Below are 24,162 nucleotides of genomic sequence, written 5' to 3' on the forward strand. Positions count from 1 at the left end.
CGCGGCCGGACATGGTGTCAAGCAAAGGGCGGGCTGGAGCTGCGCAGGGAGCGTGCAGAAAAAAACATAACCCTGCAGGTTTATTTTTTTTATTTAAACTGATGTTGTGGAGCTATATTTCAGCTCCTGCGTCCAAAAATCTTCTGGCACGCGGCCAGCTGTAATGAGGAGCAGTTGTGCGCTTTGAGCCTGCATGTTAAAACTCCTCGTTAACAGACACCACAAATGTCGAGCAAACAGCGTGTTTTGCAACCACCGGATCAGCTTTTCTTACATCGGTGAGCTTGTCGTGCAGGCAGGCTCCTCCCCAAAAAAAGTAGTTAAAACCATAATGTGTTTACCAGAACACAGCTGAGAGAAAAAGTGCTGAATAGCAGGGCTGGGGAATGACATGGCTGAGAGTTAGTATACACAACACTTTTAAAAACAAGCCTTTCACCGTAACACGGCGGGCAGGGGAGGGGGCGGAGAGGGGAGAGGTGCGACACGGCAGGCAGGCAGGGGAGGAGAGTAGGAGGAGGAGGGGGGAGGAGAGTAGGGGAGGCACGGCCTAGCGGCAGGCAGGCAGGGGAGGAGAGGAGGAGGGGGGAGGAGAGTAGGGGAGGCACGGCCTAGCGGCCGTGCAATCAAGTAGTGAGGGGGCGGAGCTGGGGGAGGCTGTGAGAGAGAGTAGGCAAGGCAGGCGGCTGGGGGCATGTGCACGCGCATTTAAGCTCAATGCGCATGCGCATTGAGCTTAAATTTCTCGTGCACTGCAAGGAATCGCCACGATTCCTTGCAGTGTGGATAAAGAGTGGATAAGTGCCAATACTCTCGCCTTGCTCCAGGCGAGACCTAAAAAGCAATACTTTATGAAAATATAGTATTACCAAAGCGGGTCTTAACAGTATTTCGGCGGCAGGAAACTGATAAGAGAAGCAGATCAGAAACAAGAATTGGTACATGCAGGAAAATATGCTGCAGACAATAGAAATAGAGGAAAGGTATGCGGCACACACAGGAACCAATGAGAAGCCAGGAAAGAGAGGAGGGGGGTGTAAGTTCCTTTTAAGATTATATTTAAAAAAAGAGATTTCTCAAGCACAGCGTAAGCGCTGTGCAGGCAAAACCTAAAAAGGAAAAACAAAGCAGCAGGCCATTTCCATCCATGCACCCAGATTTGGTAAAACATACCTATATGTGCATCCAGACCGGACCAGCGCTGCTCCAGTTGAGGAAAGTGTTGAAGCAGCATCTCCTTATAGAAGTCTACCTCACAATGCAGTTACAATCCAATATCCAGCTAGGTCTCCTATCACTCATTGACTGTATGCTTTCTTTGACACTGTACAACACTCCCCTGCTTTTTCTGCCAGGGTTGCACCATGCAAATTCCCACTGCATTGCTTCATCATGGCACTGGATTGGTGAAATAGAGCAATACTAGAAATTCAAGAAGCAAGAGGCTGACCAAAAAAGACAAGTTGTAACTGCATGCCCACCTTCATCTATTTACATAGAAGATGAAGACGAGAAATAAAACAAATAAAAAGTAGAGTTGGACTTGTGTCTTTGGCTTAGTCAGGCATCCACACTAAGACTTCTGATGGCAACAAATGAACAAACTAAACTGTTACCAGCAAGTAATACACTATGTTCATACAAAAATGATTCCTTTTTTTTAACACTAGAAATGGCAATTCATACTTCGGTGACAGAAGTCCTTTAATCACTGGTGCTATATTCCTTTTGAAACTCCCTGCATAGTGATGTATGAGTTATTCTCAATCTGTTACTACATAAATAATCCAATTAACCACAAACAAGTCATTAAAAAAATGTATAGGTGGTATTCACTCCAGGCACCTCTTAGGTACCGCCACTATTCAGTCCCAGGTTGCACATGGAGTTCTTTAAAAGCTTTGACATTTGGCATGTCATGTACATTCAACGTTTCCCCAGTCTCCAAAAGCAACATAATTGAGAAGGCAGACCCTGGATATTGAGTCACAATTCTTCACACAAGCCGCCCCCTCTTTACATGTTCTACAGTTGCATACCAGTGATACTTTGGACTATAATGCAAGCAAGGAAAATATGCCCTGCCCATTGTTGGGTTCTAAAGGACAGTGATATATAGAGTGCTGGTAGGAACCTCACACCCCTTTGACCTGTTGCAGCTGCACTCATGATAATGTCAGATATGTCCCTGGTTGTTGTTTTAGATTAATGTCATAAGACAGAACTAGCCCAAGGACTTGGAAAGTGATCTACCTTGTTTGAGGCGATTTATAAGAGGATAAGTAGGGTACTTTAAAAGAGGAGTGGTACATGCTATCCACGTTGGCGAAGATTACATTCAATGCCTTGAAAGCAATTTTATTCGTATCACAGAAACTGCAGTGTAATGGAGCAAAGTAATATACCATTATTTATAATTAAATTCTTATTAATAACAAGGTACACCTTTATAATGGTGGCCTACAGCAATAGACACTAAGGGCCAGATGTAGGTAATTCCGATTTACCGACTCTTAAATACCGACTCATACCGAATCGGTATTTAAGAGTCGGTAAATTGGAAGGAGGCAGATGTAGGTAAGAAATTACCGATTCTGTAAGAGTCGTTATTTACCGATTCTGTAAATACCGAATCTGTATTTCCCATTGATTCCTATGGGCCTTGAAGCCCATTGGAATCAATGTGAAATACAGATTCGGTATTTACAGAATCGGTAAATACCGAATCCTGGCAGGGGGAACGGGGTGTCACTTTGACACCCTGTAGCACCCCAAATGCAGGCTTGTGTGCCATGTGGCACACAGACATGCCCTAAGGGCATGTCTGTGTGTCACATGGCATAGGTGTACATGCACAGATGTGCATGTACACTGGAATTCGGTATTTTACCACCCAATAGGATTGGGTGGTAAAATAAGAAATCCTAAGGGCCTGTGGCACTGAAAACTGTGCCACCTACATATGGATTTACAGAATCGGTATATTTACCGATTCGGTAAAATACCGAAGTGGTAAATTTACCGAATCGGTAAATATACTGATTCTGTAAATTCTGACCCACCTACATCTCAAAAGCCAAATGCCGGTTGGTAACGGCCAAAATCGACCGTTACCGACCAGTATTTGGCTACCTACATCTGGCCCTAAGTCCTTTGTGTGGAACTGTTCTTTAACTCATGCACTGAGGAGGGCTAGTGGCATTTGATTAAGAGACTCTCCTAAAAGAGTGTCCCCTCCTAAGTACACTGCCATGACTTTGGTGGTAGTTTTAATGCCAATCACAGTTCCAAAGCAGCCGAACTTACAGGTTTCTAAAATGCTGTTAAAACATGCCCTGGTCCTGATGAAGGACAATTTGAGGAGTATCCCATATGCATAAATACAATGCCTTAGCGTTTGGGGGGGTCTGTGCTTCGAATGCCATCATGTTTGAATTCTGACTTTCATCACTCTGAGGATAGAAACATATGGCTGAATAGCATTACCATTTGTGACTCTTCTCTAAAATGCTTTGCAGACTAGTGAAGACACAGCAATTTATTCCCACTTTTACAGACGATACGTCTGACATTCTAATGGCTAGAACTTGGTAGTAAAACATTTGGAACAGAGTAGCCATGTTGAAGCTGACAAACATAATAGTTTAAAATATAGCTTTCTGGCTCATAAGAAAATTGACCGGGAAGTTCTTTCTCTGGCTCCTTGCCTAAGCCTTTGACGAAATATTTATTACATGAAATGCTGCCATTGAATGTGTGTGCAGAGGTAATGCATAACAATGCCAGGGTAGAACAATACTCTGAGCAATGGCTACAGATCTAGGTAGTTAATATTCAGTTTATCTGGCAGTGGGATAGGCTGCTACAGGATTATCACCCTTAGTTTCGTGTGTGTTCCACAGTATGTTAGGTTATGATAATGGGTGTTTGATCACCACAACATTCACCAAGTACCTGGCCTGCTCTCTCTTTACAAAGAAACTCTTTACAGATTTTAGATAAAAAAATGTTTACCATTTAAACATTTCCATTGATTTCTCCTTCTGCCTTCTCGTAACACTACCTTTGTGACCGCGTACTCCACAACCGGTGGGAGCTGGGGGGTGGAGGAAAGCGAGGGGTATCGGACTCTGTTATGAGCTAACCACCTGTTAGGCAAAAGTCATCACACCAGTCAGTTTGTTGAAAAGCACCATGTGATCAAAATTGAACGATAATGAGTGTCACAGTTTCTGGCTGTAGGAAAGTGCCCCTTTTTGATATTCCCCCCTCCCCACTATTTGCCCGGTATTTTTATGTGATTTCGACTTGAAGTGTACTGGGTTTCTGCTAACCAGGTCCCCAGTGCCAGATCTCTTTCCCAAAACTGTGCTAGTGTACCCCAGTTGCCAATTCCCTTTAGCACTTTCTTTAAGTCTCTAGTAAGTGGTACCTCTTGCACCTAGGGCAAGGAGGCTAAAGAGGGTTCTTAAGGGCTGCAGCATGAATTGTGACATCCTAAAGGACCCCCACCAAACACATACAGACTGCCACTGCAGGCTGTGTGTCTTGGTGCAGACAAAAGTGGTAACACAACATGGCACACATTTGTGTGTCACATGCCCACATACACTGCATGCGGTATAGGTAAGTACACCCCTACAGCAGACCTTTCAGCCTTAAGGCAGGGCCATCGAAATTATGCGTCAGGTGAGGGACAAATTATGAGGTAGGGTCGAGTAAATTAACGCAAGAAAAGGCAAATTATACAGCATAATGCAGCACAATTTGTATTAGTATTACTTCATTGTTTTGTCATTTTTAAACTTGGCAACACTGGGCATTAGTAGCAATTTGGCATCCAAATTTAGCAATAAGCAGCAGAAAGTTGACAATTCCAGCTTTGCAAAGGCTCTTCAGACACGCAGTGGCACTTGTCGCTGCACTTTAAGTAACTTTTGAACCGTTTGAGCTAGTAACAAAATCGTCACAGGCGCACAATCGCATAACTTTAGTGGCTCTTATAAGGCAGGGTGCACTATGCTACATGTGAGGACATATTTGCATGAGAAGATATGCCCCTGTGCTGGTCAGTTCTATTGCTACCAAAAAAAGTGAACAGGGAAACCATTTTAAGTCCTCATCTTCTTGTGATTCTGGGCAAATCACTTAATCTCCCCGTACCTAACAAAAAAATGATTTTGTCCTCATGTAATGTAACTGGTGCTATGTAAAGCGCTCTGATACACGATTCGGGTCAAATGTGCGCTATATAAAACTCTATAAAAAAAAAATACAAATAGAAATGTACCGGTGCTTGACACTCGTGAAAACGAGTTCCCCAGCCTCATGATGTCTTCACTGAAAATAGGGCGGTTTGGCATCAAACATCCTGTATTAATAAACCCACACTAAAACCAGTGTTGGTTGAATTAGTACATGCACACAGAGGGCACCTCAAATACTGGTGTGCTGACTAACTGGTTTTTGCCAGCCTTCTAACAAAAACAAGTTTCTGATCCCCATGTGTGAGGCCCTTTGCTCTCAGGTGGTCAGAAAAAAGCCTGCTCGGACAGAGGGTGTTTACACCCCCTGCCACAGAATGACCTGTTGAATAGCATTCCAAGGCAGAGGCGCTTGAAAGAGCCCACCACCTTTGGTATGCAAATCTGGCTTTCCTCACAGGAGAGGAAGCCGACCCTCTTTGTTCAGAGCCCTTTGGCACCTGGATAGGCGAGAAAATTAGCTATACAGATTGGCGTGTCCACCCTCAGGCTTATACAAGCCCGAGGGTGGGCTACCTAAAGTGGAGACGACTTTTCAAAGTTAGTCATCTTGGTGATGCTAAACTTAGGAACTCTGGGACAAGATTATGCCCACTTCCCACAGGAAGTGGTCACATTGGGGCATAGTGACCCCAGGGGTAGATAGGCCATTTGCTACTACCCTACACTCCCCTAACGTCCCTAAATTCACTATTGGAGGAGCCACCGGCACTAGAAAAGCAGATCCTGTGACATGCAAAGAAGAAGTACACTGAAGAGCCACAAAAGCCATGACTGAAGAAGAGCAACTGACTTGGCACCAGCCCTGCCAGCCTGTCTTCTGTTCCCCATCAAATTACGCCAAAGTCCTCTCGTCCTGCAAGCTGTCATGCCTCCAAAGCCTGGAAGGACTGATTGCCTTCAAGAAAGATTCAAGGACTCCAGTGGAGAAGCGGAGCTACTCTCCTGCATCCTTCAGGTAACAAGAAGAACCACGAGGGCTCCAGACCTGCCAAAACCAGACTCCGCCAAGCACCACTGCACTGCATCACTGCATCCGAGCCCCCCCCAGCCTGAGTCATAGTGGGCCAAAGGTGTCCGCATGATCCCCAAGGCCTCAATAGACAGAGTCCACTTTGGTTTCACCCCTCATGAAATCCCCGATGCAGCCTGCAGACTCTGTTTGAAGGCCCCCTTAACTTTGAGTGCTCCTGTATGAAGAAACCCACCACCTCAAAGACCCTTTGCACCCAGCTGCCCTGGCCCAAGGAGAAGAGGCCCACTGATGTCTCCATGTCGACTAGCATCACAAAACTTCAACCCTCTGGTTGGTTCAGCCCAACTGGCCTCCCAGTCCAAACCTGCAGCCACTTTTCCCGCAGACAGATCCCCATTGACTTACATTTGGCACCTAACGCTGTATTTCACCACTGCACCCGGCCACCCTGGTGCAGCTGGAGGTGACCTGTTGGTTCTGCCTTGGACTTTTCCCCATACTCCCCTTAAGTCCAGGAGATTTTTCTCGTAATTTTCTGTACTCTACCTGAATGCTGTACTTGTTTTGCCTCCTATTGAATAACATTGCAGCTTCTGAAAAATGCTTTGTGTCGCCTTTATAAACGTAAAAGTATTTCTCTTGCAAAACATAATTTCCTCATCGTATTGTTTCTGGTGCCTAAACATATATAAAGATATGTTATTTTCATAATTCTTTTTGGATCTCCTTATTGAGTCGTGTGCATCACTAATTGACTATTGTGGGCATTTTTAAATATCTAACAATCCTTTCTGATAAGCCAAAGGCTTGCTCGACCACACAACCCCCTAGAAGAGCACCTGGGGTTTGCTGGAGCAAGCACCTGTCCACTAGTAAGGGAATACCTGGAGCCTTTGCACGATATATCTCTTTTTGGAATATCACATAAAGGCACAGCTTCCTACACTGGACATGAGATTCAAACTAGCATCTGGTATGCCTTTAGCCCAGAAGCAGCTAAGCCTTAGACACAGTATTTGCAAATGATGAGGTAAGTTCTGATCAAAGTCTGCTACTTGGCTATGTCCTGGGTTATGATATGTGCTGGATGAGTTCTGATCAAAGTCTGCTACTTGGCTATTTCCTGGGTTGAGATATATATATACTGGTTTTTAAATGTTCATGTGTTTTCTATTGTATTATCTTCTATGGCATGCTGGGCACATCTTGCTGACTTTATCTTCTTTGTCTCCTTGTAACATGCAGTGAAGTGCAGTTTGTGGTTCTTCAAAATGTGGCGACAATGTCTATTAAGAGACGGGTGAGTGTTTTGCCTTCCCATTAACAACATGTTTATGAGTCTGATGTTTTAGAAAAACAACCTCTTAACAGATGTGGAAAGCCTAGTCGTATCCGTGCAAGCTTCACACACACTGATTGTAGGACGTTAGCTCTCTATATAGTGCACCAAAATGAGGTACACTGTTCAGAGAGTCCAGGCGACCTTTACTGGTTTACAGGGGTAATAATAAAAATCCCAAATGCTTTCTTTTGTGGGTGATCAGTTTAGACTTATCAGAGGATAGTGTTACGCATTTATTACACGCACAGTCAGTAAATGAAACACACTCAAAGAAATTAGACACCAATGTATAAAAATAACACAGATTTTTATATCCATTTAGACACGTAGAACATCGTAATCGGGTTAAGTACTTTTCAAGTTATCAGATTTGAAGTCTCAATAAAATACACTTATACTGTGGTCTTCAAGTGATAATGTTATCCAATGGGGAATATACATATACTGCATAATGTCACTAAGCAATGACTTACAGGACTATTCTCCTGAGCTTAAAGCGAGTATGGGGTAAGGTCCAAGGCAGCACCAACAAGTCACCTTGGGCGGCTCCGCGGCGTCCAAATGCAGAGGTGCGTTTCAACAGGTGTCCCGTTCACTTTATTGGGAAATGGTCCTGGGGAAAAGAGGCTGCAAGCAGGGACTTTGGGGGCAGTCCAACTGATCCCAAAGGGGGGCTTAGGTATTGAGGGTCTTGGCCATGCAGGAACACTATTGGTCCACTCAAACGTGTGTTGGAGGGCTCATGTTTTGTGGTGCTTTGCTCGGCGTGGTCACGCTGCTGAAGACTCTTTCGGTTCTTGGTTCCTGCAGAAAGAGGCTGCAGGTGGCGACTGAGGGACCAGTTTGGACACACCTCTGGGGTGGGCAGCCTGAGTGAACATGAAAGAAAGTGTTCCACCATCTAGAGTGTGGTGTAATTAGGAACTCTGGGACAGGGTGATGCCCAATCCACACAGGAAGTGGTCATCTAGGGGGTGTAGTGAACCCAAGAGTAAGTAGCCAATTGGCTACTACGCTTCACCCCCCTTAACACTCCTAAATTGAGTATGTTGGTGGCCCATGGGCACAAGGAAATCAGATTTGACTGCAGAGGAAGAAAGGAACCGAAGAGATTGTAAACTGAAGATCTGCACCAAATTCTGGCACAAAACCCTGCCAGGTTGCTTGCACTTTAACCATCCCTGGAACCAACTTTGCTGTGAGCTAGACATCCTCCCCCAAACCCTTGGAGGATTTCTCAGCACCTCAACAACCGAAAAAGATCTCCCTTGGAGCAGACGATCTGCTCACCTGCATCTGTAGGCATCAAAAAGCAATTGCCCGGTCCACCATGATTCAGCCCCCCAAAGGAGCAACGCAACAGGAGATGGTCTCTGTGTTCCAGGAGGTCAGATCCGTCTCCTTGCCAAGTTTGGAGACGCCTGGACCTTAAGGAGCTGGCCAGCACCAATACCCTGGGTGCAGGAGCAATTGCCAAAACCAAGGATTGATGTTGGTCCAATCCAGACTCCAACAGCACAAAGGCAGGCTTACTTTCGAGGAATATCCGTATCCACTAGGCCAGCACTGAGAGTGGCAGTGCTGCCCTGCTTCCCCTGTACACCAGGTCACCAAGACACAGAGGGAGTCTCTGACCACTGCGACACGATGCCTGAAACCCCCCCTGCACTTGAGCTCCAGAGCCCGAGTCCAAGGAAGGTCCCCCAATCGCCACCTGCTGCCTCTTTCTGGAGGGACTGAGAAGCGCAAGAGCCTTTGGCAGCGCGACCATGCCAGACAAAGAACCACTGCACATGAGCCCCCCGGTCTAAGTGTACAGACAGTGTCCATGTGTGCCCAAATCCCTCAAGACATGAGCCCCCATGAGCTCAGTTGGACTGGTCCCCTAGCCCTGCTTACAGCCTCTTTCCCCCAGGACTGTTTCCCCATTAAAGGGAACAGGGCAACTGATGCTGAAATGCACCTCTGTATCCGGGTGCCCAGTGCCGCCCAAAGTGACATGTTGATGCTGCCTTGGGCGTACCCCATACTCTTCAGTCCAGGGGAACAGTCCTGTAACTCGTTGCTAAGTGACTATGCAATATGTATCTATTCCTCATCGGTTACATCACTGCTTGAAGTCCACAGTAAACATGTATTTTATTGTAACTTAAAAACTTATAACTCCAAAAGTACTTATCCGTTTACAATGATCTTGGTGTCTAAATTCATATAAAAACCTGTGTTATTGCTATAAATTGGTGTTGGATTTCTTTATTTAGTGTGTGTCTTATTTACTGGCTCTGTGTTAGAAATGTGATTTCTGGCTAGCTAAGACTTGCGCCAAAGCGAGGCAGAAACCACCACTCTAGTCAGGATAAGGGAGTTACACTTCTAAAATAACCCCTGCTCACCCTCTTGGTAGCTTGGCACGAGCAGCCAGGCTTATCTTAGAAGCAGTGTGTAAAGCATTTTCACATAACCAACAGTAAAATAGGGTACGCACTACAAAAGGACACCACACCAGTTTAGAAATATATTTAATTTTTATATACTTTACAAGACCAAATACGATAAAAATCCACAATACTATACTTAAAAGTTCACAGTTCCAAAAATACGCTGATTAAAAAGAGTTCCTTGTGTGGAAAGCTCCGTCCGGGCTACAACGGCGTCGTGATCAACAAATCCAACAGTTCTGGCTGACCCACAAACAGTACCTGTGAGAAATGCAGGGCGCTGACACCCTTGAAGTCACTCACGTTGCAGGTCGAGCTCCTTTCTGATGGGATCAAGAGCGCTGGCGCCAACCGGCATCGGGTGCTGCAGTGCAAAGCTCAGCGGTGCAGCGTGCAGTGCCCCCAGGTCGTGGGGCAGATTGCAGTGCCCCCAGGTCGTGGTGCGAGCAGCGGCTCGGTGGCTGCGTCAGATGACGTTGTCGGTGAAACCAGGGTCGCAGTGCGAGATCAAGGCTGTGCTCGTCACGGTGCTAGCAGGTCGCAGTGCAAGCAGCGGCGTCATCATTGTAGAGCGCTGTCGTCAGCTGACGAACTGGAGTCGATGGCGCCGGCGTCGATAGGCCAAGTCTGCGGTGCGGGATGAAGGTGGTGCCTTCTGATCTATCCAGACCATCGGGAGCACCTCCGCCCCCCCAGCCTGCTGTCCTCCAAAACCACCCAGACAGGCAATCCACATTCCAGTAGAGGCATACGGGATGAATGCGCGAGGAAATACCCACTTTCTAAAAGCGGTATTTTCAAACACAGAATGTGAATATCACCTTCACTAAAAGATGCATCTTTAGATTCTGAGTTCAGGCATACTAAATTCTATCTTCTTACCGAATTCCCTGGGCCAGTTATGTTTATAAGTTGTTATAAACAGACCTCCATTCTATCCTATGGGGAACTGTGTGACTTGCAATAGTGAAAAACGAAATTGAATGTAATTCACTATTAGGACATCCCATACACACCAGGGCATGTCCTACCTTTCACATCCATTGCACCCTGCCCACAGGGGTACCCTGGGCCTACCCAAGGGATGTCTGAAAAGTAAGAAAAGGGAAGGTTAGGGTCTGGCCAGTGTGTGCACTGGCCTAGTCGACATGGGAGTTACAAACTGCGTGCAGACTCTGCAATGGCAGGTCTGAGTTAACATTTTCAGGGCTACTCACTGGGGTGCCACAACTAGTGCTGCAGGCATTTAATTCACCAGCCCTGGCATACGCAGTGCCCTTTACTAGGGGCTAAAAGATAAATTAAATATCCAATTGTGGAAACACCAATCTATAAAACAGTTTACACAAAGAGCATATGTACTTTAGCTCTGATTAGCAGTGGTAAAGTGCCCAGAGTCCTAAAATCAACACAAACAGGTCAGGGAATAATAGTAGGAAAAAGCGAAAAGTTTGGGGATAATCCTGCAAATAGGGCCATTTCCAACACTCTGTATATGCAATAAATGCTTAACACTATGACCGTGAAGTAGGAACCTCTACATCAGAAAAGTTACATCAGCATCTAGTAGATACATCACTTTCTAGTCCCAGAGAGCTGGCTAAGAAAGTTGATGAATGGGTTAGGATTAGGATTCCCAAAAACCATTAGGGGGGCTAGTTCCTAACAAAGAGGGGTTAGGCCTAGGCAAGGCAAGGGAAAAGAAGAAGGTAGGAAGTCCTTCAAACAAGTTCCTCCTGGGACCCATACCCCTAAAAAAGAGGATGTGTATCCCTCCCCACCTCTAGTGGTAACCAGAGTAGTGGGGACCCTAAGCTTAAATAATTCATGGACTGTAGGCCCTGATTTGATTGTTATCAGATTGGGTACTACAGAGGGGTTCAGCTTGTCCCAAGAAAAAGGTAAGCACTGGAGTTGTCAGTGTAGCCCGGGAGGCTTGTTCCTCAGGCGAGGACATCCTTTTAGATTTTAACTGGGAAGCAGTGCCAGAAGGTGAGTTGGTGATTCCAGAGGGAAGCAAACACTACCACCACATCCAGGTAAATGGAATTTCAATCACTGCCCTGAGGGATACTTGTGCCAGTCACACTATTGTGCATGACAGGTTAGTATACTCTGACTAGTATTTACTAGGAGAAACTAGAAGAGTATGGGTTGTCCAGGGTGAGAGTACTGTTAGGCATGTGGCTTTAGTACCCTTCCAGATAGCTGGGTCGCTTAGTTGACAGAGGGTGGTAGTCAGTTCAGACGTCTCCCTTGATTGTCTCCTTGCAAATGGCCTTCCAGCGGTTGATCTGACCCCAAAAGAGATACTGGTCCAGTGCCAGTCCTCTCCCAAGGTGCTTAATCTACAGGTCTTAAAAGTAGACCTCACAGCAAAGGCAAGTGGAAGAAGTGTGGGAAGGTGGGGAACTTTTAGAAAACTTTCCAATGTGCCAAGGAGATTCTGCTCTGAAGTTTTCAGTCTAGGTGGGGCATGGGTGGACAATCCCATACCACTAGTCCAGAAGGTGCAGCCCATGGGGTTTCAGAAGAAATTACTCCGCACCCCATGTCACACCAGCTTCTGGGGGAGAAAAATGTAGAAGAGGAAGGAGAGGGCTCCAAAATTCCACAAGAAGGATGTTTAAAGTTGATCTCATGGAACATAGCCGGGTTAAAAAATAAGCTGCTAACACCAGAGTGGGCGGCCTTTATGGCAACACGTGACATATGCAAGAGACCTGGGCACTGGAAGAGAGCAGTAGCTCGTCTTTCGCTACATCTGACATCCTGGCCGTGTCTACAAGCAGAGGCCGTCCGTCGGGTGGGTTGTCAATTTGGGTAGGCACCCACCTGGGTATCCAGGCGACCCAAATACAAACAAACTCATTGGACATACAGTGTGTCTTACTAAAACCCGCAAGCAAACCCAAAGTAGCAATAATAAATATCTACTCCAGACCATCCAGAAATGGACAAGAGTCGGAAACAATTAAAGCCCTGAATTCTTTTATCCAGAGGTTAGACTCCTCTATGTCAATAATTCTTGGGGGCGACGAGACTTTAATTGTCAATTCAAACCACTGGGATGTCTGGAGCTGGGTGAGCAAGACGAGGTTGACGCACTCTGGCATATTCCTGAGCCCAATATCACCCCGGTTAGGGCATGGACTCCTTTAGCTCTCCAAATAAAATCCTTCTCCCTTGAAACATCCTTGAGGGCATGCAATGGGAGATTGGATCCTGACTCCCCAGCTATAGCTACGTTGAACCGAGTAGGGCAAACATCCATCATTGACTACCTCATGGTAGACGCCAAAAATTGGGATAAGCTAAAGGAATTTAGGGTCGTACAAAGACAAGATAGCGACCACAATGCCCTGGTTTTAACTCTCAAGCCGGGGTCCTTTGGTTTAACTAATCCTGTACCCGAACCCATGGCGATGATGCCTCCCCTCATGTTGGCTAATAATAGAAGAAGGGTTAAATGGCCCCACCTAGTAAATTCACCATCCAGGCTACCAAAAATTTACCAACTTGCAATTCCACTTATCACCCAGATGGGTGACCTATCCTGTAGGCATCAGGTAGTGGAGACACATAGGCAGCTAGTTACTGTATTGGGGGACGTGTTCTACCCTGTAAATGGTACTAAAAGGCGTGCCCCGAAAACTCACCCTTGGTTTGATGATGCTTGCAAAAAATTAAAAAAGGAGCTACTTGCGGCAATCAAATCTAATGACAGAGTGAACATTAGGGCAACCAAACTGTTATATAAAAAGGAGCTAGCTAGGGGCAAGAGGGAGTGGGAAGAAGCCAGGTGGGAAGATCTAAGAGGGGCCTTACCGGCAAAAGACGCCAAAATATTCTGGGCATTAGCTAACTTTGGTGTAAAAGAGGGAGGGGAGTCTCTTCAACCAAACATTGCTCCGTCAGTCTGGGAGGCGCACTTTGCTGCGCTTTACACCAGCCCTGAGACTGATACTAGTGAATACCTAAATGGGGCAGAGATAGCGGTGACATATGATGCCCTCCGGATGTCCCGAGCCCCAGACCCCCCGCACGAGTATCGACTGCGGGGGGCCTCGGACTTGGGCTATCCGTTAGGTCAGCGGGACGCCAAGGCAAGGGTGGGCCCTGGAGACACCGAGAGCATCTCAGTCAAAGAGATGGAATCGGCGATCATCAGGCAACTACCTAACAAAGCCCCAGGCCTAGACAGACTACCAGGAGACCTTTTCCGCTCCCAGCCAAAAATCTGGGCGCCGTACTTGGCTGTTCTATTCAATGCTGTCCTTTGGGGAGCCAAGTTACCGGACACCTGGGCAGGAGCCGAGATTGTGCCAATCTTCAAGATGGGCTGCCCTTTAGTGTCGTCAAATTACCGGCCGATTAGTGTCCTGGATACTTCACAGAAGCTAATGGGCCGAGTCCATCTGGACAGATTGCTGGGGTGGATGGAGGAGAAAAAAATATTGCCTACCCTACAGGCCGGCTTCAGAGCTGGAATCTCGACCCTGGACCAAATTTTTAGGTTGCAGGTCCTTTTTTGGAAGACAGCAAGAGTAGATGGTGGCAGCCTCTACCTTGTCTTCGTAGACCTGCGGGCTGCCTTCGACCTTGTCCCCAGGGAAAGCCTATGGAGGGTACTGAAAGAACTAGACCTCCCGCCCTATCTGCTAGATGTCCTGATGCACTTCCATGCAGGGAACTATGCCACGGTGAGATGCGGGAAGAACGGGGAATTATCAGCCGGCTTCCCCGTGACCAGAGGCGTACGCCAGGGCTGCGCCCTGGCTCCGACGCTCTTTAGTCTTTATATAAATGGCCTGGTGTGTGAACTGGAAAGGGTCAGGGACAGTGATGCTCCTTGGTTGGCCACTGGCCGGGTACCTGCTCTGATGTTCGCAGACGACACCCTGTTGTTGTCTCGAACATCATCAGGTATCCAGAGGGTCCTGGGTGGTTTTGTATCCTTTTACGCTCTGAGGGGATTGGAGATAAACTTAGTTTATGATCTTTCATCCCCCAAAGCGAACTCGCCCTAACCCGGTATTAAATGGCGTCTCGCTCGAAAGGGTGAGAACCTTTGTATACTTGGGGGTTACCCTGACTGAAGATTTCGGTTGGGGCCCACAGGTATCCAAATCTGCTTTGAGGTTGACGCAGATCGGAGGGGGCATTGGCAAGTTCCACAGAACAACCCTGTTTAAGCCAGTTGCCCCAGTCCTTGAGATCTATGGGGCGCAAGCTAGACCAGCTGTGATGTATGGTGCAGAACTCTGGGGCCATAAGAGTACACCAAGCCTCCTCAAGGTGGAACAGGCCTTTATGCGGAACCTGATAGGCCTCCCCCAGAGCACCCCGCTCACACCCTTGAGACTAGATCTAGGCCTAGAGTCCATCTCAGAACTGCTAGCCACCGACCTCTCCTGTATTGGAGAAGGCTCTGGACAGTGCCTGAGCTCGAGGATTATAGAGTTGAATTCGCTGCAGTCTGGGGGCACCTAAAGACTATCCCCTGGCTAGCCCATATCAAGGCCCTTGTACATCAAATTGGTATGCCCCAATTATGGGAGACCCCGGAGGTGAGCTGCCCGAAAGTGAAGAGAATGGAGCTCCTGGCCTCCCTGAGACATTACAACCTAAGCCTTCTGCATAGCTCGACAACGCTGGGCAGTCTGTCTGCAGAATTTTTGCAGTTAAAACTCGTGTCTAAGAGGGAGGAGTTCTTGGACTTAATACAGCCTCCCCTTGCAAGAAAACTTTACACACAATTAAGACATGGTTGTCTACCTATTGGGGCATTTACTTGCAAATGGAATGGACAAGAAGAGGGAATTTGCCCAGTTTGTAATAACACCAAAGAGGATATTGTTCACGTCTTATTCCTCTGCCCAGCCTATAGTATAATAAGGAGATGCTGGTTGGCACCGCGATGTAGAAGCCTTGGTTTAAGACAATGTGCACAAGCTGTCAGAATTTTAAGATATGACACCTCCCCCTCTATTGTGTTTGCGGTATCCCGTTTTTTATATGGTATGTGGCGCAGAAGGCTCACTTTAAGAAATTCTGACAATCTGTGATTAACTGGGATGTTTTGATACCATTACTTTGATAACTTACTGTTTAATAACTTTTTAACCATGTATTTTTAATTATTTATGTATTTTATTTCGTGTATGTACATATTTTATCTGTGCTTTTATGGTTTATGACCGCAATAAAGTTATCAAATGAATGATTCTGCTCCAGTAAGGAAGAACTCTAAAGTTGGTACTGGGGAAGCCCTGCCTGCTCCACAAAATGCCCTGATTAGTCAGGCAACGGTTCAGTGGGAGATGTGGCCCCTCAGCTAACAGAAGAGAGAGTGGAAGGAGGGTGTTTCATACAAGAAGTAGTATTTCCCCACTTGAAAACAACAATAGGGCCCCCTGAACCCAAATAAACCTTATTGTTACCTCATCAACTTGCCAGTGTAGAGCTAAAGGTGTGGTACTGGGTGCTGACAGCTGTCAGTAGCCACTGATGGGTGTTAGCCTTTATGGCTGCACTGTCCTTGCCATGGTGGTCTGACCCCATGTCAAATAGCGAGTTAGGCCCCCGGACCCTGCTGGTCATGCTGGGGTTACTCTAGTCCTTGGTAACCTTTTGGGGTAATCTGGGAGGTGCCCTGGCTAAGCTAGGGTTAGCAGAGGTAGATACCACTAACCCCAAGGAAAGGAGAAACGATGAAAAAGATCTGGTTCAGTTTAAAATGGGTCCTATCACTGTTTGGATACGTCAACTGCTCAGAGTTAGTGACCTGGATAGTAGGATGTGAGGCAGAGTAGGCCCTGCAGCAATGCAGTCTATGTCCTCACTCTCTTCCTCGCCTGACAGACTAGGAAGATTCTCCCAGCATGTGGCTGAGTCTCGTGGGCTGTTGCCTGGGGGGAAGCGGAGGGGGGGATTTGAGAGGGGGGGTTGGCATAAGGAAGTGGGATTGTGTTGTGGTACCTCCCATTTATTGCCCCGTTGTAGCTGCTAGATTCTGGTTTTTGAACTCAGACAGTGCACTGAGGCCTCCTAACCATACCTCAGCTCCAATGCTCTTCCCTTATAACAAGGTGAAGTCTAATTGTAACACAATTGGCTAAATACTTTTTGCACCCCTGTAAGTCCCTAGTAAATGGTATCACTGGTTACTAGGGCATGGGTACTAGAGAGGGTCCCTAAGGGCTGCAGCATATTTTATGCCTCCCTAAGGGACCCACACAAACATTTCACGCAGACTGCCATTGCATGCTGCGTTACATGGTGCAAACCATGAGTAAAACCTTACAATGTCACACTCCTGTGTATCATGCCAAAGTCACTACTGCATTTAATATAAGCAAGTCACCCCTACAGCAAGCATGTTGGTCCTAAGGCAGAGTGCTTTATATTTTCTGTGAGGACATATCTGCATGAGCATGTATGAACCTGTGATGTCTAGTTCTATTACTAGATATTGGCACTAAACAGGGAGGCCTTTTTCAGGTATGTACTTGCCACTGATCAAAACGAGTTTCAAACCTAGAAAAATGGTTTCACTGAAACATATGGTGTTTGATTTCAGACACCTCGTATTGATAAACCCACACGGATCCCAGTGATGTATTTATTAATACCTGCACCCAGAGGGTACTTTGAAGATAACCCCTGAAACCTACTAGTCCTCTAGTGTGCTGGCTGACTGGCCCTGTCCAGCATGCCACCACAGATGAGTTTCTGACCCCTAAGTAGGTGAGAGCCTCATTCTGAGAAGTCAGAAACAATGTCTGCTCTGGCAGGACGTGTTTATGCCTCCTCCAGCAGGAAGGCTAGCAAATCAGCGTAGTTTCCGTGCAGCTTGGTTTTTCTGTAATTAGGCCCCTTGGACCAGGATGGAAAGTAGAGTAATGTCTAGTCTCGATGCATGGCCCTTGCTGCTCTTGGCCAGTAAGGCATTATCTCTTTCTTTGCCATCTTGAAGTTGAGAACTGGACAAGCCAACTGGCTACTTTGGCAACCTATGGTATTTTTTCCACTCCTAGCTTTAGACAGCAAATCAATAGACTTGGGACTTTTCAGTAGAGAACGTATAGATTCCTCCATCAAAAAGTTGAAGGAGCAATTGGTTTGAACTGTAGCATTAGATCTAAGATTGATATCCTCTGCTGAATCTGAAGCATCTTAACAGCACCCTGGACAGTTTTCAACAGAAAGGCTTTTAAAATTATTGTAGAAATAGAAACGACAGTATGAAGTTGTCCCTCATGGCTCTTGACAGCATCAACCTCCTTCCCCTCCCCCCCAGCTCTGTGAGTACTCTGCTGGAAATGGTATTTACAATAGAGAAGTCGTGTATGCTACCTTTTGTTTATATTGCCACTTCTATATTCCATTTATCATAGGCTGCTTCGCCCCATCTGTGCATCAACGGTACAGGCTGCTCGCTGCATGCTTCAGAGCGCCGCCTGCAGGACAGACCTAGAGATGTTGTTGCTATCCCACAGCAGCAAGTGTGGTGCCGCTGCCGGAGAGCCAGGAGGAAGGCCTAGGATGATGCCTCCCATCGGCTTCTGGTGACTGAATCTTGAGGAACTGGGGTCCCCTTCCTTCCCTGGGTGACACTTCTGTTGCCAGAGCTACCATAAATGAGCTACTATTGGGTCTAGGGCACATGCAGCCATTACAGGGAAGACACCACCAGTGATGAGAGGAAACACATACCCCTATAAATAATTAATTTGTGCCCGCAATCCATGCTGGGGAGTTCGTGTTAGAGACATCAAGTAATAGAACCCCATTATCGCTTAGAGTAAAGAAAAATATAAACAAACTGGGAGAGGGTAGCTTTTCTAAAACAAAATACCTACAAGAAAAAAATAATGCAACAAATATGAATCATACAACCCGTATATAGGATACCACATAATATAGGAGACGTACATACATTTTCAGTGTTCAAAATGAAAAAACAAAGCGATTTTAGGCTGCATGGCATTCGGACTGTGAGCCACCATTTGCGCTGAGAAGGCCCAAAATTAATATGACGTTGAAATGCGTAAGCACTGAAATGAGACATTGACACAACGAAAACAGAAAAAGAAATGCGGTTTGTATAATTGTAAAATACATAGAATTTGTACTCCTCGTATATATAATTTTTTTAGATCGGCAGCAATTTAAAAACACATCCCAAATGAAACTGTGCATTGTTTGTGAAGAAATATGTGGACCATTTAAAGATTGTTCATATTAATTGTGCACTTGTTTTTTCAGATTATTGTATAAAACGTAGTTTTACATAAAGATAAATCCGTAATCAAAAGTCTGACACGCTGAGTTCAGACTAATTTTTTAGGTCTCGGCTAAGCGCGCGGAAGCGCGTTCTCGCTGAGAACCTATTGTTGCCGTGTCTGCTTTCCAGGAGACAATCCTGGCCGCGTGCATCGCCTTGGAGGCGATTTGAAATGCGCACGCGAACGCGCTCGCTATGGGCAGCTGCTGTCGCACATTCACACAGACACACACACACACGAGCGCCCATGCTGTCACGCATTCACACAGACACACACACACACGAGCGCCCATGCACGCACGCACATACAGACACCCCCCCACACAACACATGCGCACACACACACAAGTGCTCCCCCCCCGTCGCACACACACACACACAAGTTCACCAAGACTCCCCCAGCCCTTTTTAACTTACCGGGCCAATCTCGGGGGACTCTGCCGCTGCGGCTCTTGCCAACTCCTTTCACGGGGCTCCCTCTAGTCAAGGGAGCCCCGCAACACTTGCGTAACCTCCTGCTGGCGGCCCCCGGGGCTCTCCACCGCTCACAGGAGCCCCGGGCCGCGATAGCATTTAGTCCGTCTGCCTCCTCGTCCGGACGCGGCCCGGCCCCCGTCACAGGCGACATTGCCTGACTTCCGGTGCGTGCGCCAATGGAGACACAACACTGCAGAAAGGTGTGTTTTGAAGGAAGTTCATGTATGTTTTTTACTTCTTACTTTTATTAATATGCTAACCTTTTTTTCTACCATCCACTATTTTATGTTGTCATTCGTAATAATCTGTGCGTTCCTTAACTTGTATTACCTCCACTCCCTGTGTTCATTCACTTCCCCGGCCTTGTCTTCATGCAGTTTCTAATCCCATATTCTCGTCCTATCTCAAACCGCTTCTCAACTCTCTTTCCCTCCTCATTTAGCTTCGTTGCCATTTTCTGGCTTTTGTTGTCTTTCACTGTCTGACTGACGTAACTATCTATCTCCCCTTCTGTCTTACTTTCACTTTCAAACTGTACTTTTCTACGTCCCTTTCTTTTCTTTCACCCCACTGGTTTTGTCGTGTCTTCCGCTCCTTCGCCTTGCCTTCCTTAACTCAACCGCCTGGCTCTCTATCCCTCCCTTTTCTCTAAATCTGCCTTGCGCTGTTTTTCTCTCACTTTCTCTTGCTCGCTGCACCTTTACTGCATTTCATACGCTGTCACAACCATCGCTCTCCCATGGTCCCTACAGGTGACGTACCTCGGTGTATGCATTGGATAACAGGCTGTTTAGATGCACAGTCGGCCCCTAACACACAGGTGCCAGTAAGGGAGGAGTGAGCCTTGGGGCTGCGGCCTGCCGTGTCCGGCCACGCACTGTGGTTAAGGATGGGGTGGGCGGGGGGCTGCTGACAGAGTGGAAAGTGCTTTTGAAAGCAGGGTGGAATTGGGAGGTCGTGAGTCGGCGGCGTGAGGGAAGACCATCCCAAAGCAAGGGGTGGACGTGTTTCTGCAGATTCCTCCCTCCCTGCCCATGCATGCACACCTTGAAAAGGCCTGCAAGCTTGTCCCTCGAGAGACAAGACGGTGGTATGGCGCCGGACAGCTCGCCACCAAATGTCGGTCAATGCCACCAGTCACTCGGGAGATTATGCATACCTTCACTTCTGGAGGAAGGGACTTGGCAGTCATGGAAACAGAACTTCATTTTTCTTTGATAAAAACCTATAGAACATTGTTCTCTCCTGATGCACTTCGAAGTAAAATGTGGGCAGCGGAGTAGTCTCAGTTTACAGCTGAACTATTTGAGACTGTCTGCAGAAGTGCTCTCCGTGGTTACCATTTCTACTATTTCTCTTATCTCTGTTCGACCCCTTTCTCTCTTTTTTTTCCTGTCTATCCTGCCTTTTTCTCCTCGCAGCTCTTCTGACGGTCTCGTCCACCCTCCCATTCATTCTCTCCTTTTCTGCTCCCCTATCTTGTTTTGTGTGGTCTCTTGATCTATACCTGAACATTTACCCATATATTTGGACGGAGCTCAATAATAGTCCCTAGAAGATGCGAGAAGGGGGCCATAAGGCTTGCACTTTTGTAACAGGTAGCACAAATTTATACTGTTGAATGACGGCGTGAAGTAAATGAAATGTGTATAAGGATGCCTGTTGCCTAAAGACAATGCCATTTATTTAACGATTAAGCTATTGGCAATGTAAATCACAAAGCCATTTATTTATGATTTAATTTAAAAAAAAAGTCATGAGCAATGCCAATAGCTCTACCTTTAATAATGCCGAGACCATTGCATTGTAAATGCTTGTTCTTATTTGTTCTGGAGCAGAGATAACAATTAATGGATAATATCACTGAATTATGATTTGACAGGCAATGAGCAAAACATTTTCCTCTATTTAAAAAAACAATAAATCGATCCCCACCTTTTCAAATAAAACAGCAGCCATAACTTTAATCGTCATTGAAGGCCTGTTGCACCTCCTTTTTGCTGTCAGTCTGGCAACAATGGCAATGTCTTAATGGAGGCAGGATGTTTAGCCTATTAAAAAATATTTGCACTTGAAATGCCGGAATTAGAGGGGTACACAAGAATAGAATTGGGTGCAAAAGAAAACATAGGCTTTAGCCCTGTCCCTCATGTTTGTGGAAATCCATGGTTTTCTGGAAAAACCTACCGATATCTTCATGTGAATGTATCCATTATAAATGTTATTAACCCCTTCGACGCTCATGACGAGTTCAGCTCGTCATGAGTTACGGTTCTCGTACACTCATGACGAGCTGAGCTCGTCATGTAACGCGGGTTTTTTAAAAAGTCAGCGCGCAGCGGGAAAAGCCGCCGCGCGCATGGTGTTAATAAAAAATGTCGACAATAAAAAAAATCACTAAAACAGAAGAAATCCTGAGTCGTTGCTGCACCTACCTCGTTTGTCGTTGGATACGTATGTGATGGAAATCTCTTGTTTGATCCCACATGTCCACCTGGGTGTAGAAGAGAGGAGAGGTAGTGAGTTGGACACAGAGACCACAAGTACGAAAACTAGTTTCCTAAGTGACTGCATATATAAGTCTGAATCTGTAAGAGTGCAGAAGGTTCAAGAGCCTGGTTGGGCTCAGTTTAATTGTTAAAATCCAGGGATGATGGAGGGGGTTGTTGTTCTCATTCATGTGTTTGTACTACTTTTGTATTGCATTCCTATTGCACTGCTGTGGTTGTATTTGTTAGCTGAATGAGAAATGACCCGAAATGTCTTTGTTCTCCTAGGGGATGTTTGAACCCTATTTGAAAAGCTTTTATATCCGATCCACCGACCCAACGCAGATCAAGGTTTTAAAGGTATGCTCTTTTTGTGTTTCATTGCCTGGCTACAACAATGCTAATCCTTGATGAGCTATTAACCAGACCAATAATTAAGATGGCAGGTATTATTTTCATTATTTTTTATGTGGTTTACAGGGTGATTAGCTGTAAATAGAGAGCAGCAGTGCTCTTTGCAAGGCCAAGCTAAACAGACTTCTTCCAGCAGCTACATTACTTTCACTGTTATGTTATGGTTTTTGCTGGAGGTGTGCTTGGGATTTCAGCACATATGTGGATTGTTATGCATACATATTTTTTTGACTAGATGTAGACTGAGAGTTTGTATTTTGCCATGACTGTCACACTCTATACTAGTCTGTTACTTTATTCTAGTTCTGTAGAATTACTTCTATATGAATATGAAACAAAGAATAGCGTCAGATTTTGTCACTGATTTGATGATTGCGGTTTTGAATCTTTCTAGGAATTACTCACTCTTTTTAATTTTTTTTTTTCCGTCACAGTTGGAGGTTCTCACTAATTTGGCGAATGAAACTAACATTTCCACCATCCTCCGAGAGTTCCAGGTATGCAGAATCCTGGTGCCTATAAATCCAAGGATACTAGTACCGTTCGGTATCCATGACCATCCCCCCCCAGCTCCCAAAATAGCCAGATGCTCAGTAGTTTGTTCAATATGGTATTTTCTATTTCACAAACCAGCTTTAATGTAATGAGATGTTTAGCTTTTGGTAATGGTTCGGAGTTCTGTATTTTGTCTGTGCAGTTTGAGGATTAGGGCTGATTTAGATTTGGATTGCAATATAAATTTATTTGATTTGTGAAAGAAAAGCTAAATCCAGAGCCCACCACATTATCGCTATTGAGTCTCCTCTGGATTATGTGCTTTTGCCACAATTCACAGGGTTATACAATCACAAAATATACATCATAAATGGAGTCTTAATTGTTTTGGTACAGGAACACTCCCACTGGCAAATTTCTCCCCTGTCCTTCCACCTCAGTCAATAAATATTTTAATTTCCTGAGTTGGCAGACATGTGTTTCACTCTCACGTTTTGTATGTTATACGCTTTTTAAGACTTGTAATCCTGCGTACCTTCTATGGGATAACAAGTCCTATATGTCATGGGCAGAATTGAGTCTTTGTCTCCTGTGCACATTCAGGTCTTGTTATGCAGGAGGAGTACAAGACATAGTACAGGCAAGAGTTCTTTCTTTTGGAACCCTCTAAACATCAAATTTCAAGGTTTCATTCAAGAGTTGAATTAGTTTGTTTATTTTCATGTTTTTCATTTAAGCTCTAGAACTGTATTAAGAATATGCCCCCAAGACGAATACAAGTAATGTCATGAGAAGAGAGGAAACCTTTACTCTGACAGGGCAAGATCAGAATAGAGTCAGAGCTTGGAGGTGTCAGTGAACTAGTGGACTGACTTCTAAATGGCTAGAGCAGCCAAGTGCTGCATGGATTGGTAACCTTTGTAGAAAAAATGAGAGGCAACTAAAAAACAATTCTTTAAGACCGAGTGATAATAGAGA

The 24,162-nt window shown here is 45.8% G+C and overlaps 1 protein-coding gene across 3 annotated transcripts in view; it reads left to right on the forward strand.

The window, feature by feature from the left end:
- Positions 1-24,162, forward strand: part of AP3B2 (adaptor related protein complex 3 subunit beta 2) — a 412,426-nt gene that overhangs the window by 225,372 nt on the left and 162,892 nt on the right. For all 3 annotated transcript variants that reach the window (XM_086959194.1, XM_086959192.1, XM_086959193.1), the window contains exons 10-12: positions 7,486-7,540; positions 22,564-22,635; positions 23,124-23,186. In XM_086959194.1, the coding sequence (XP_086815320.1) occupies positions 7,486-7,540; positions 22,564-22,635; positions 23,124-23,186 (190 nt within the window). The remainder of the gene's footprint in view (positions 1-7,485; positions 7,541-22,563; positions 22,636-23,123; positions 23,187-24,162) is intronic.

Source organism: Lissotriton vulgaris, chromosome 2_2 (assembly GCF_964263255.1).
Source record: "Lissotriton vulgaris chromosome 2_2, aLisVul1.2, whole genome shotgun sequence".
Classification (NCBI taxonomy): Eukaryota; Metazoa; Chordata; class Amphibia; order Caudata; family Salamandridae; genus Lissotriton; species Lissotriton vulgaris.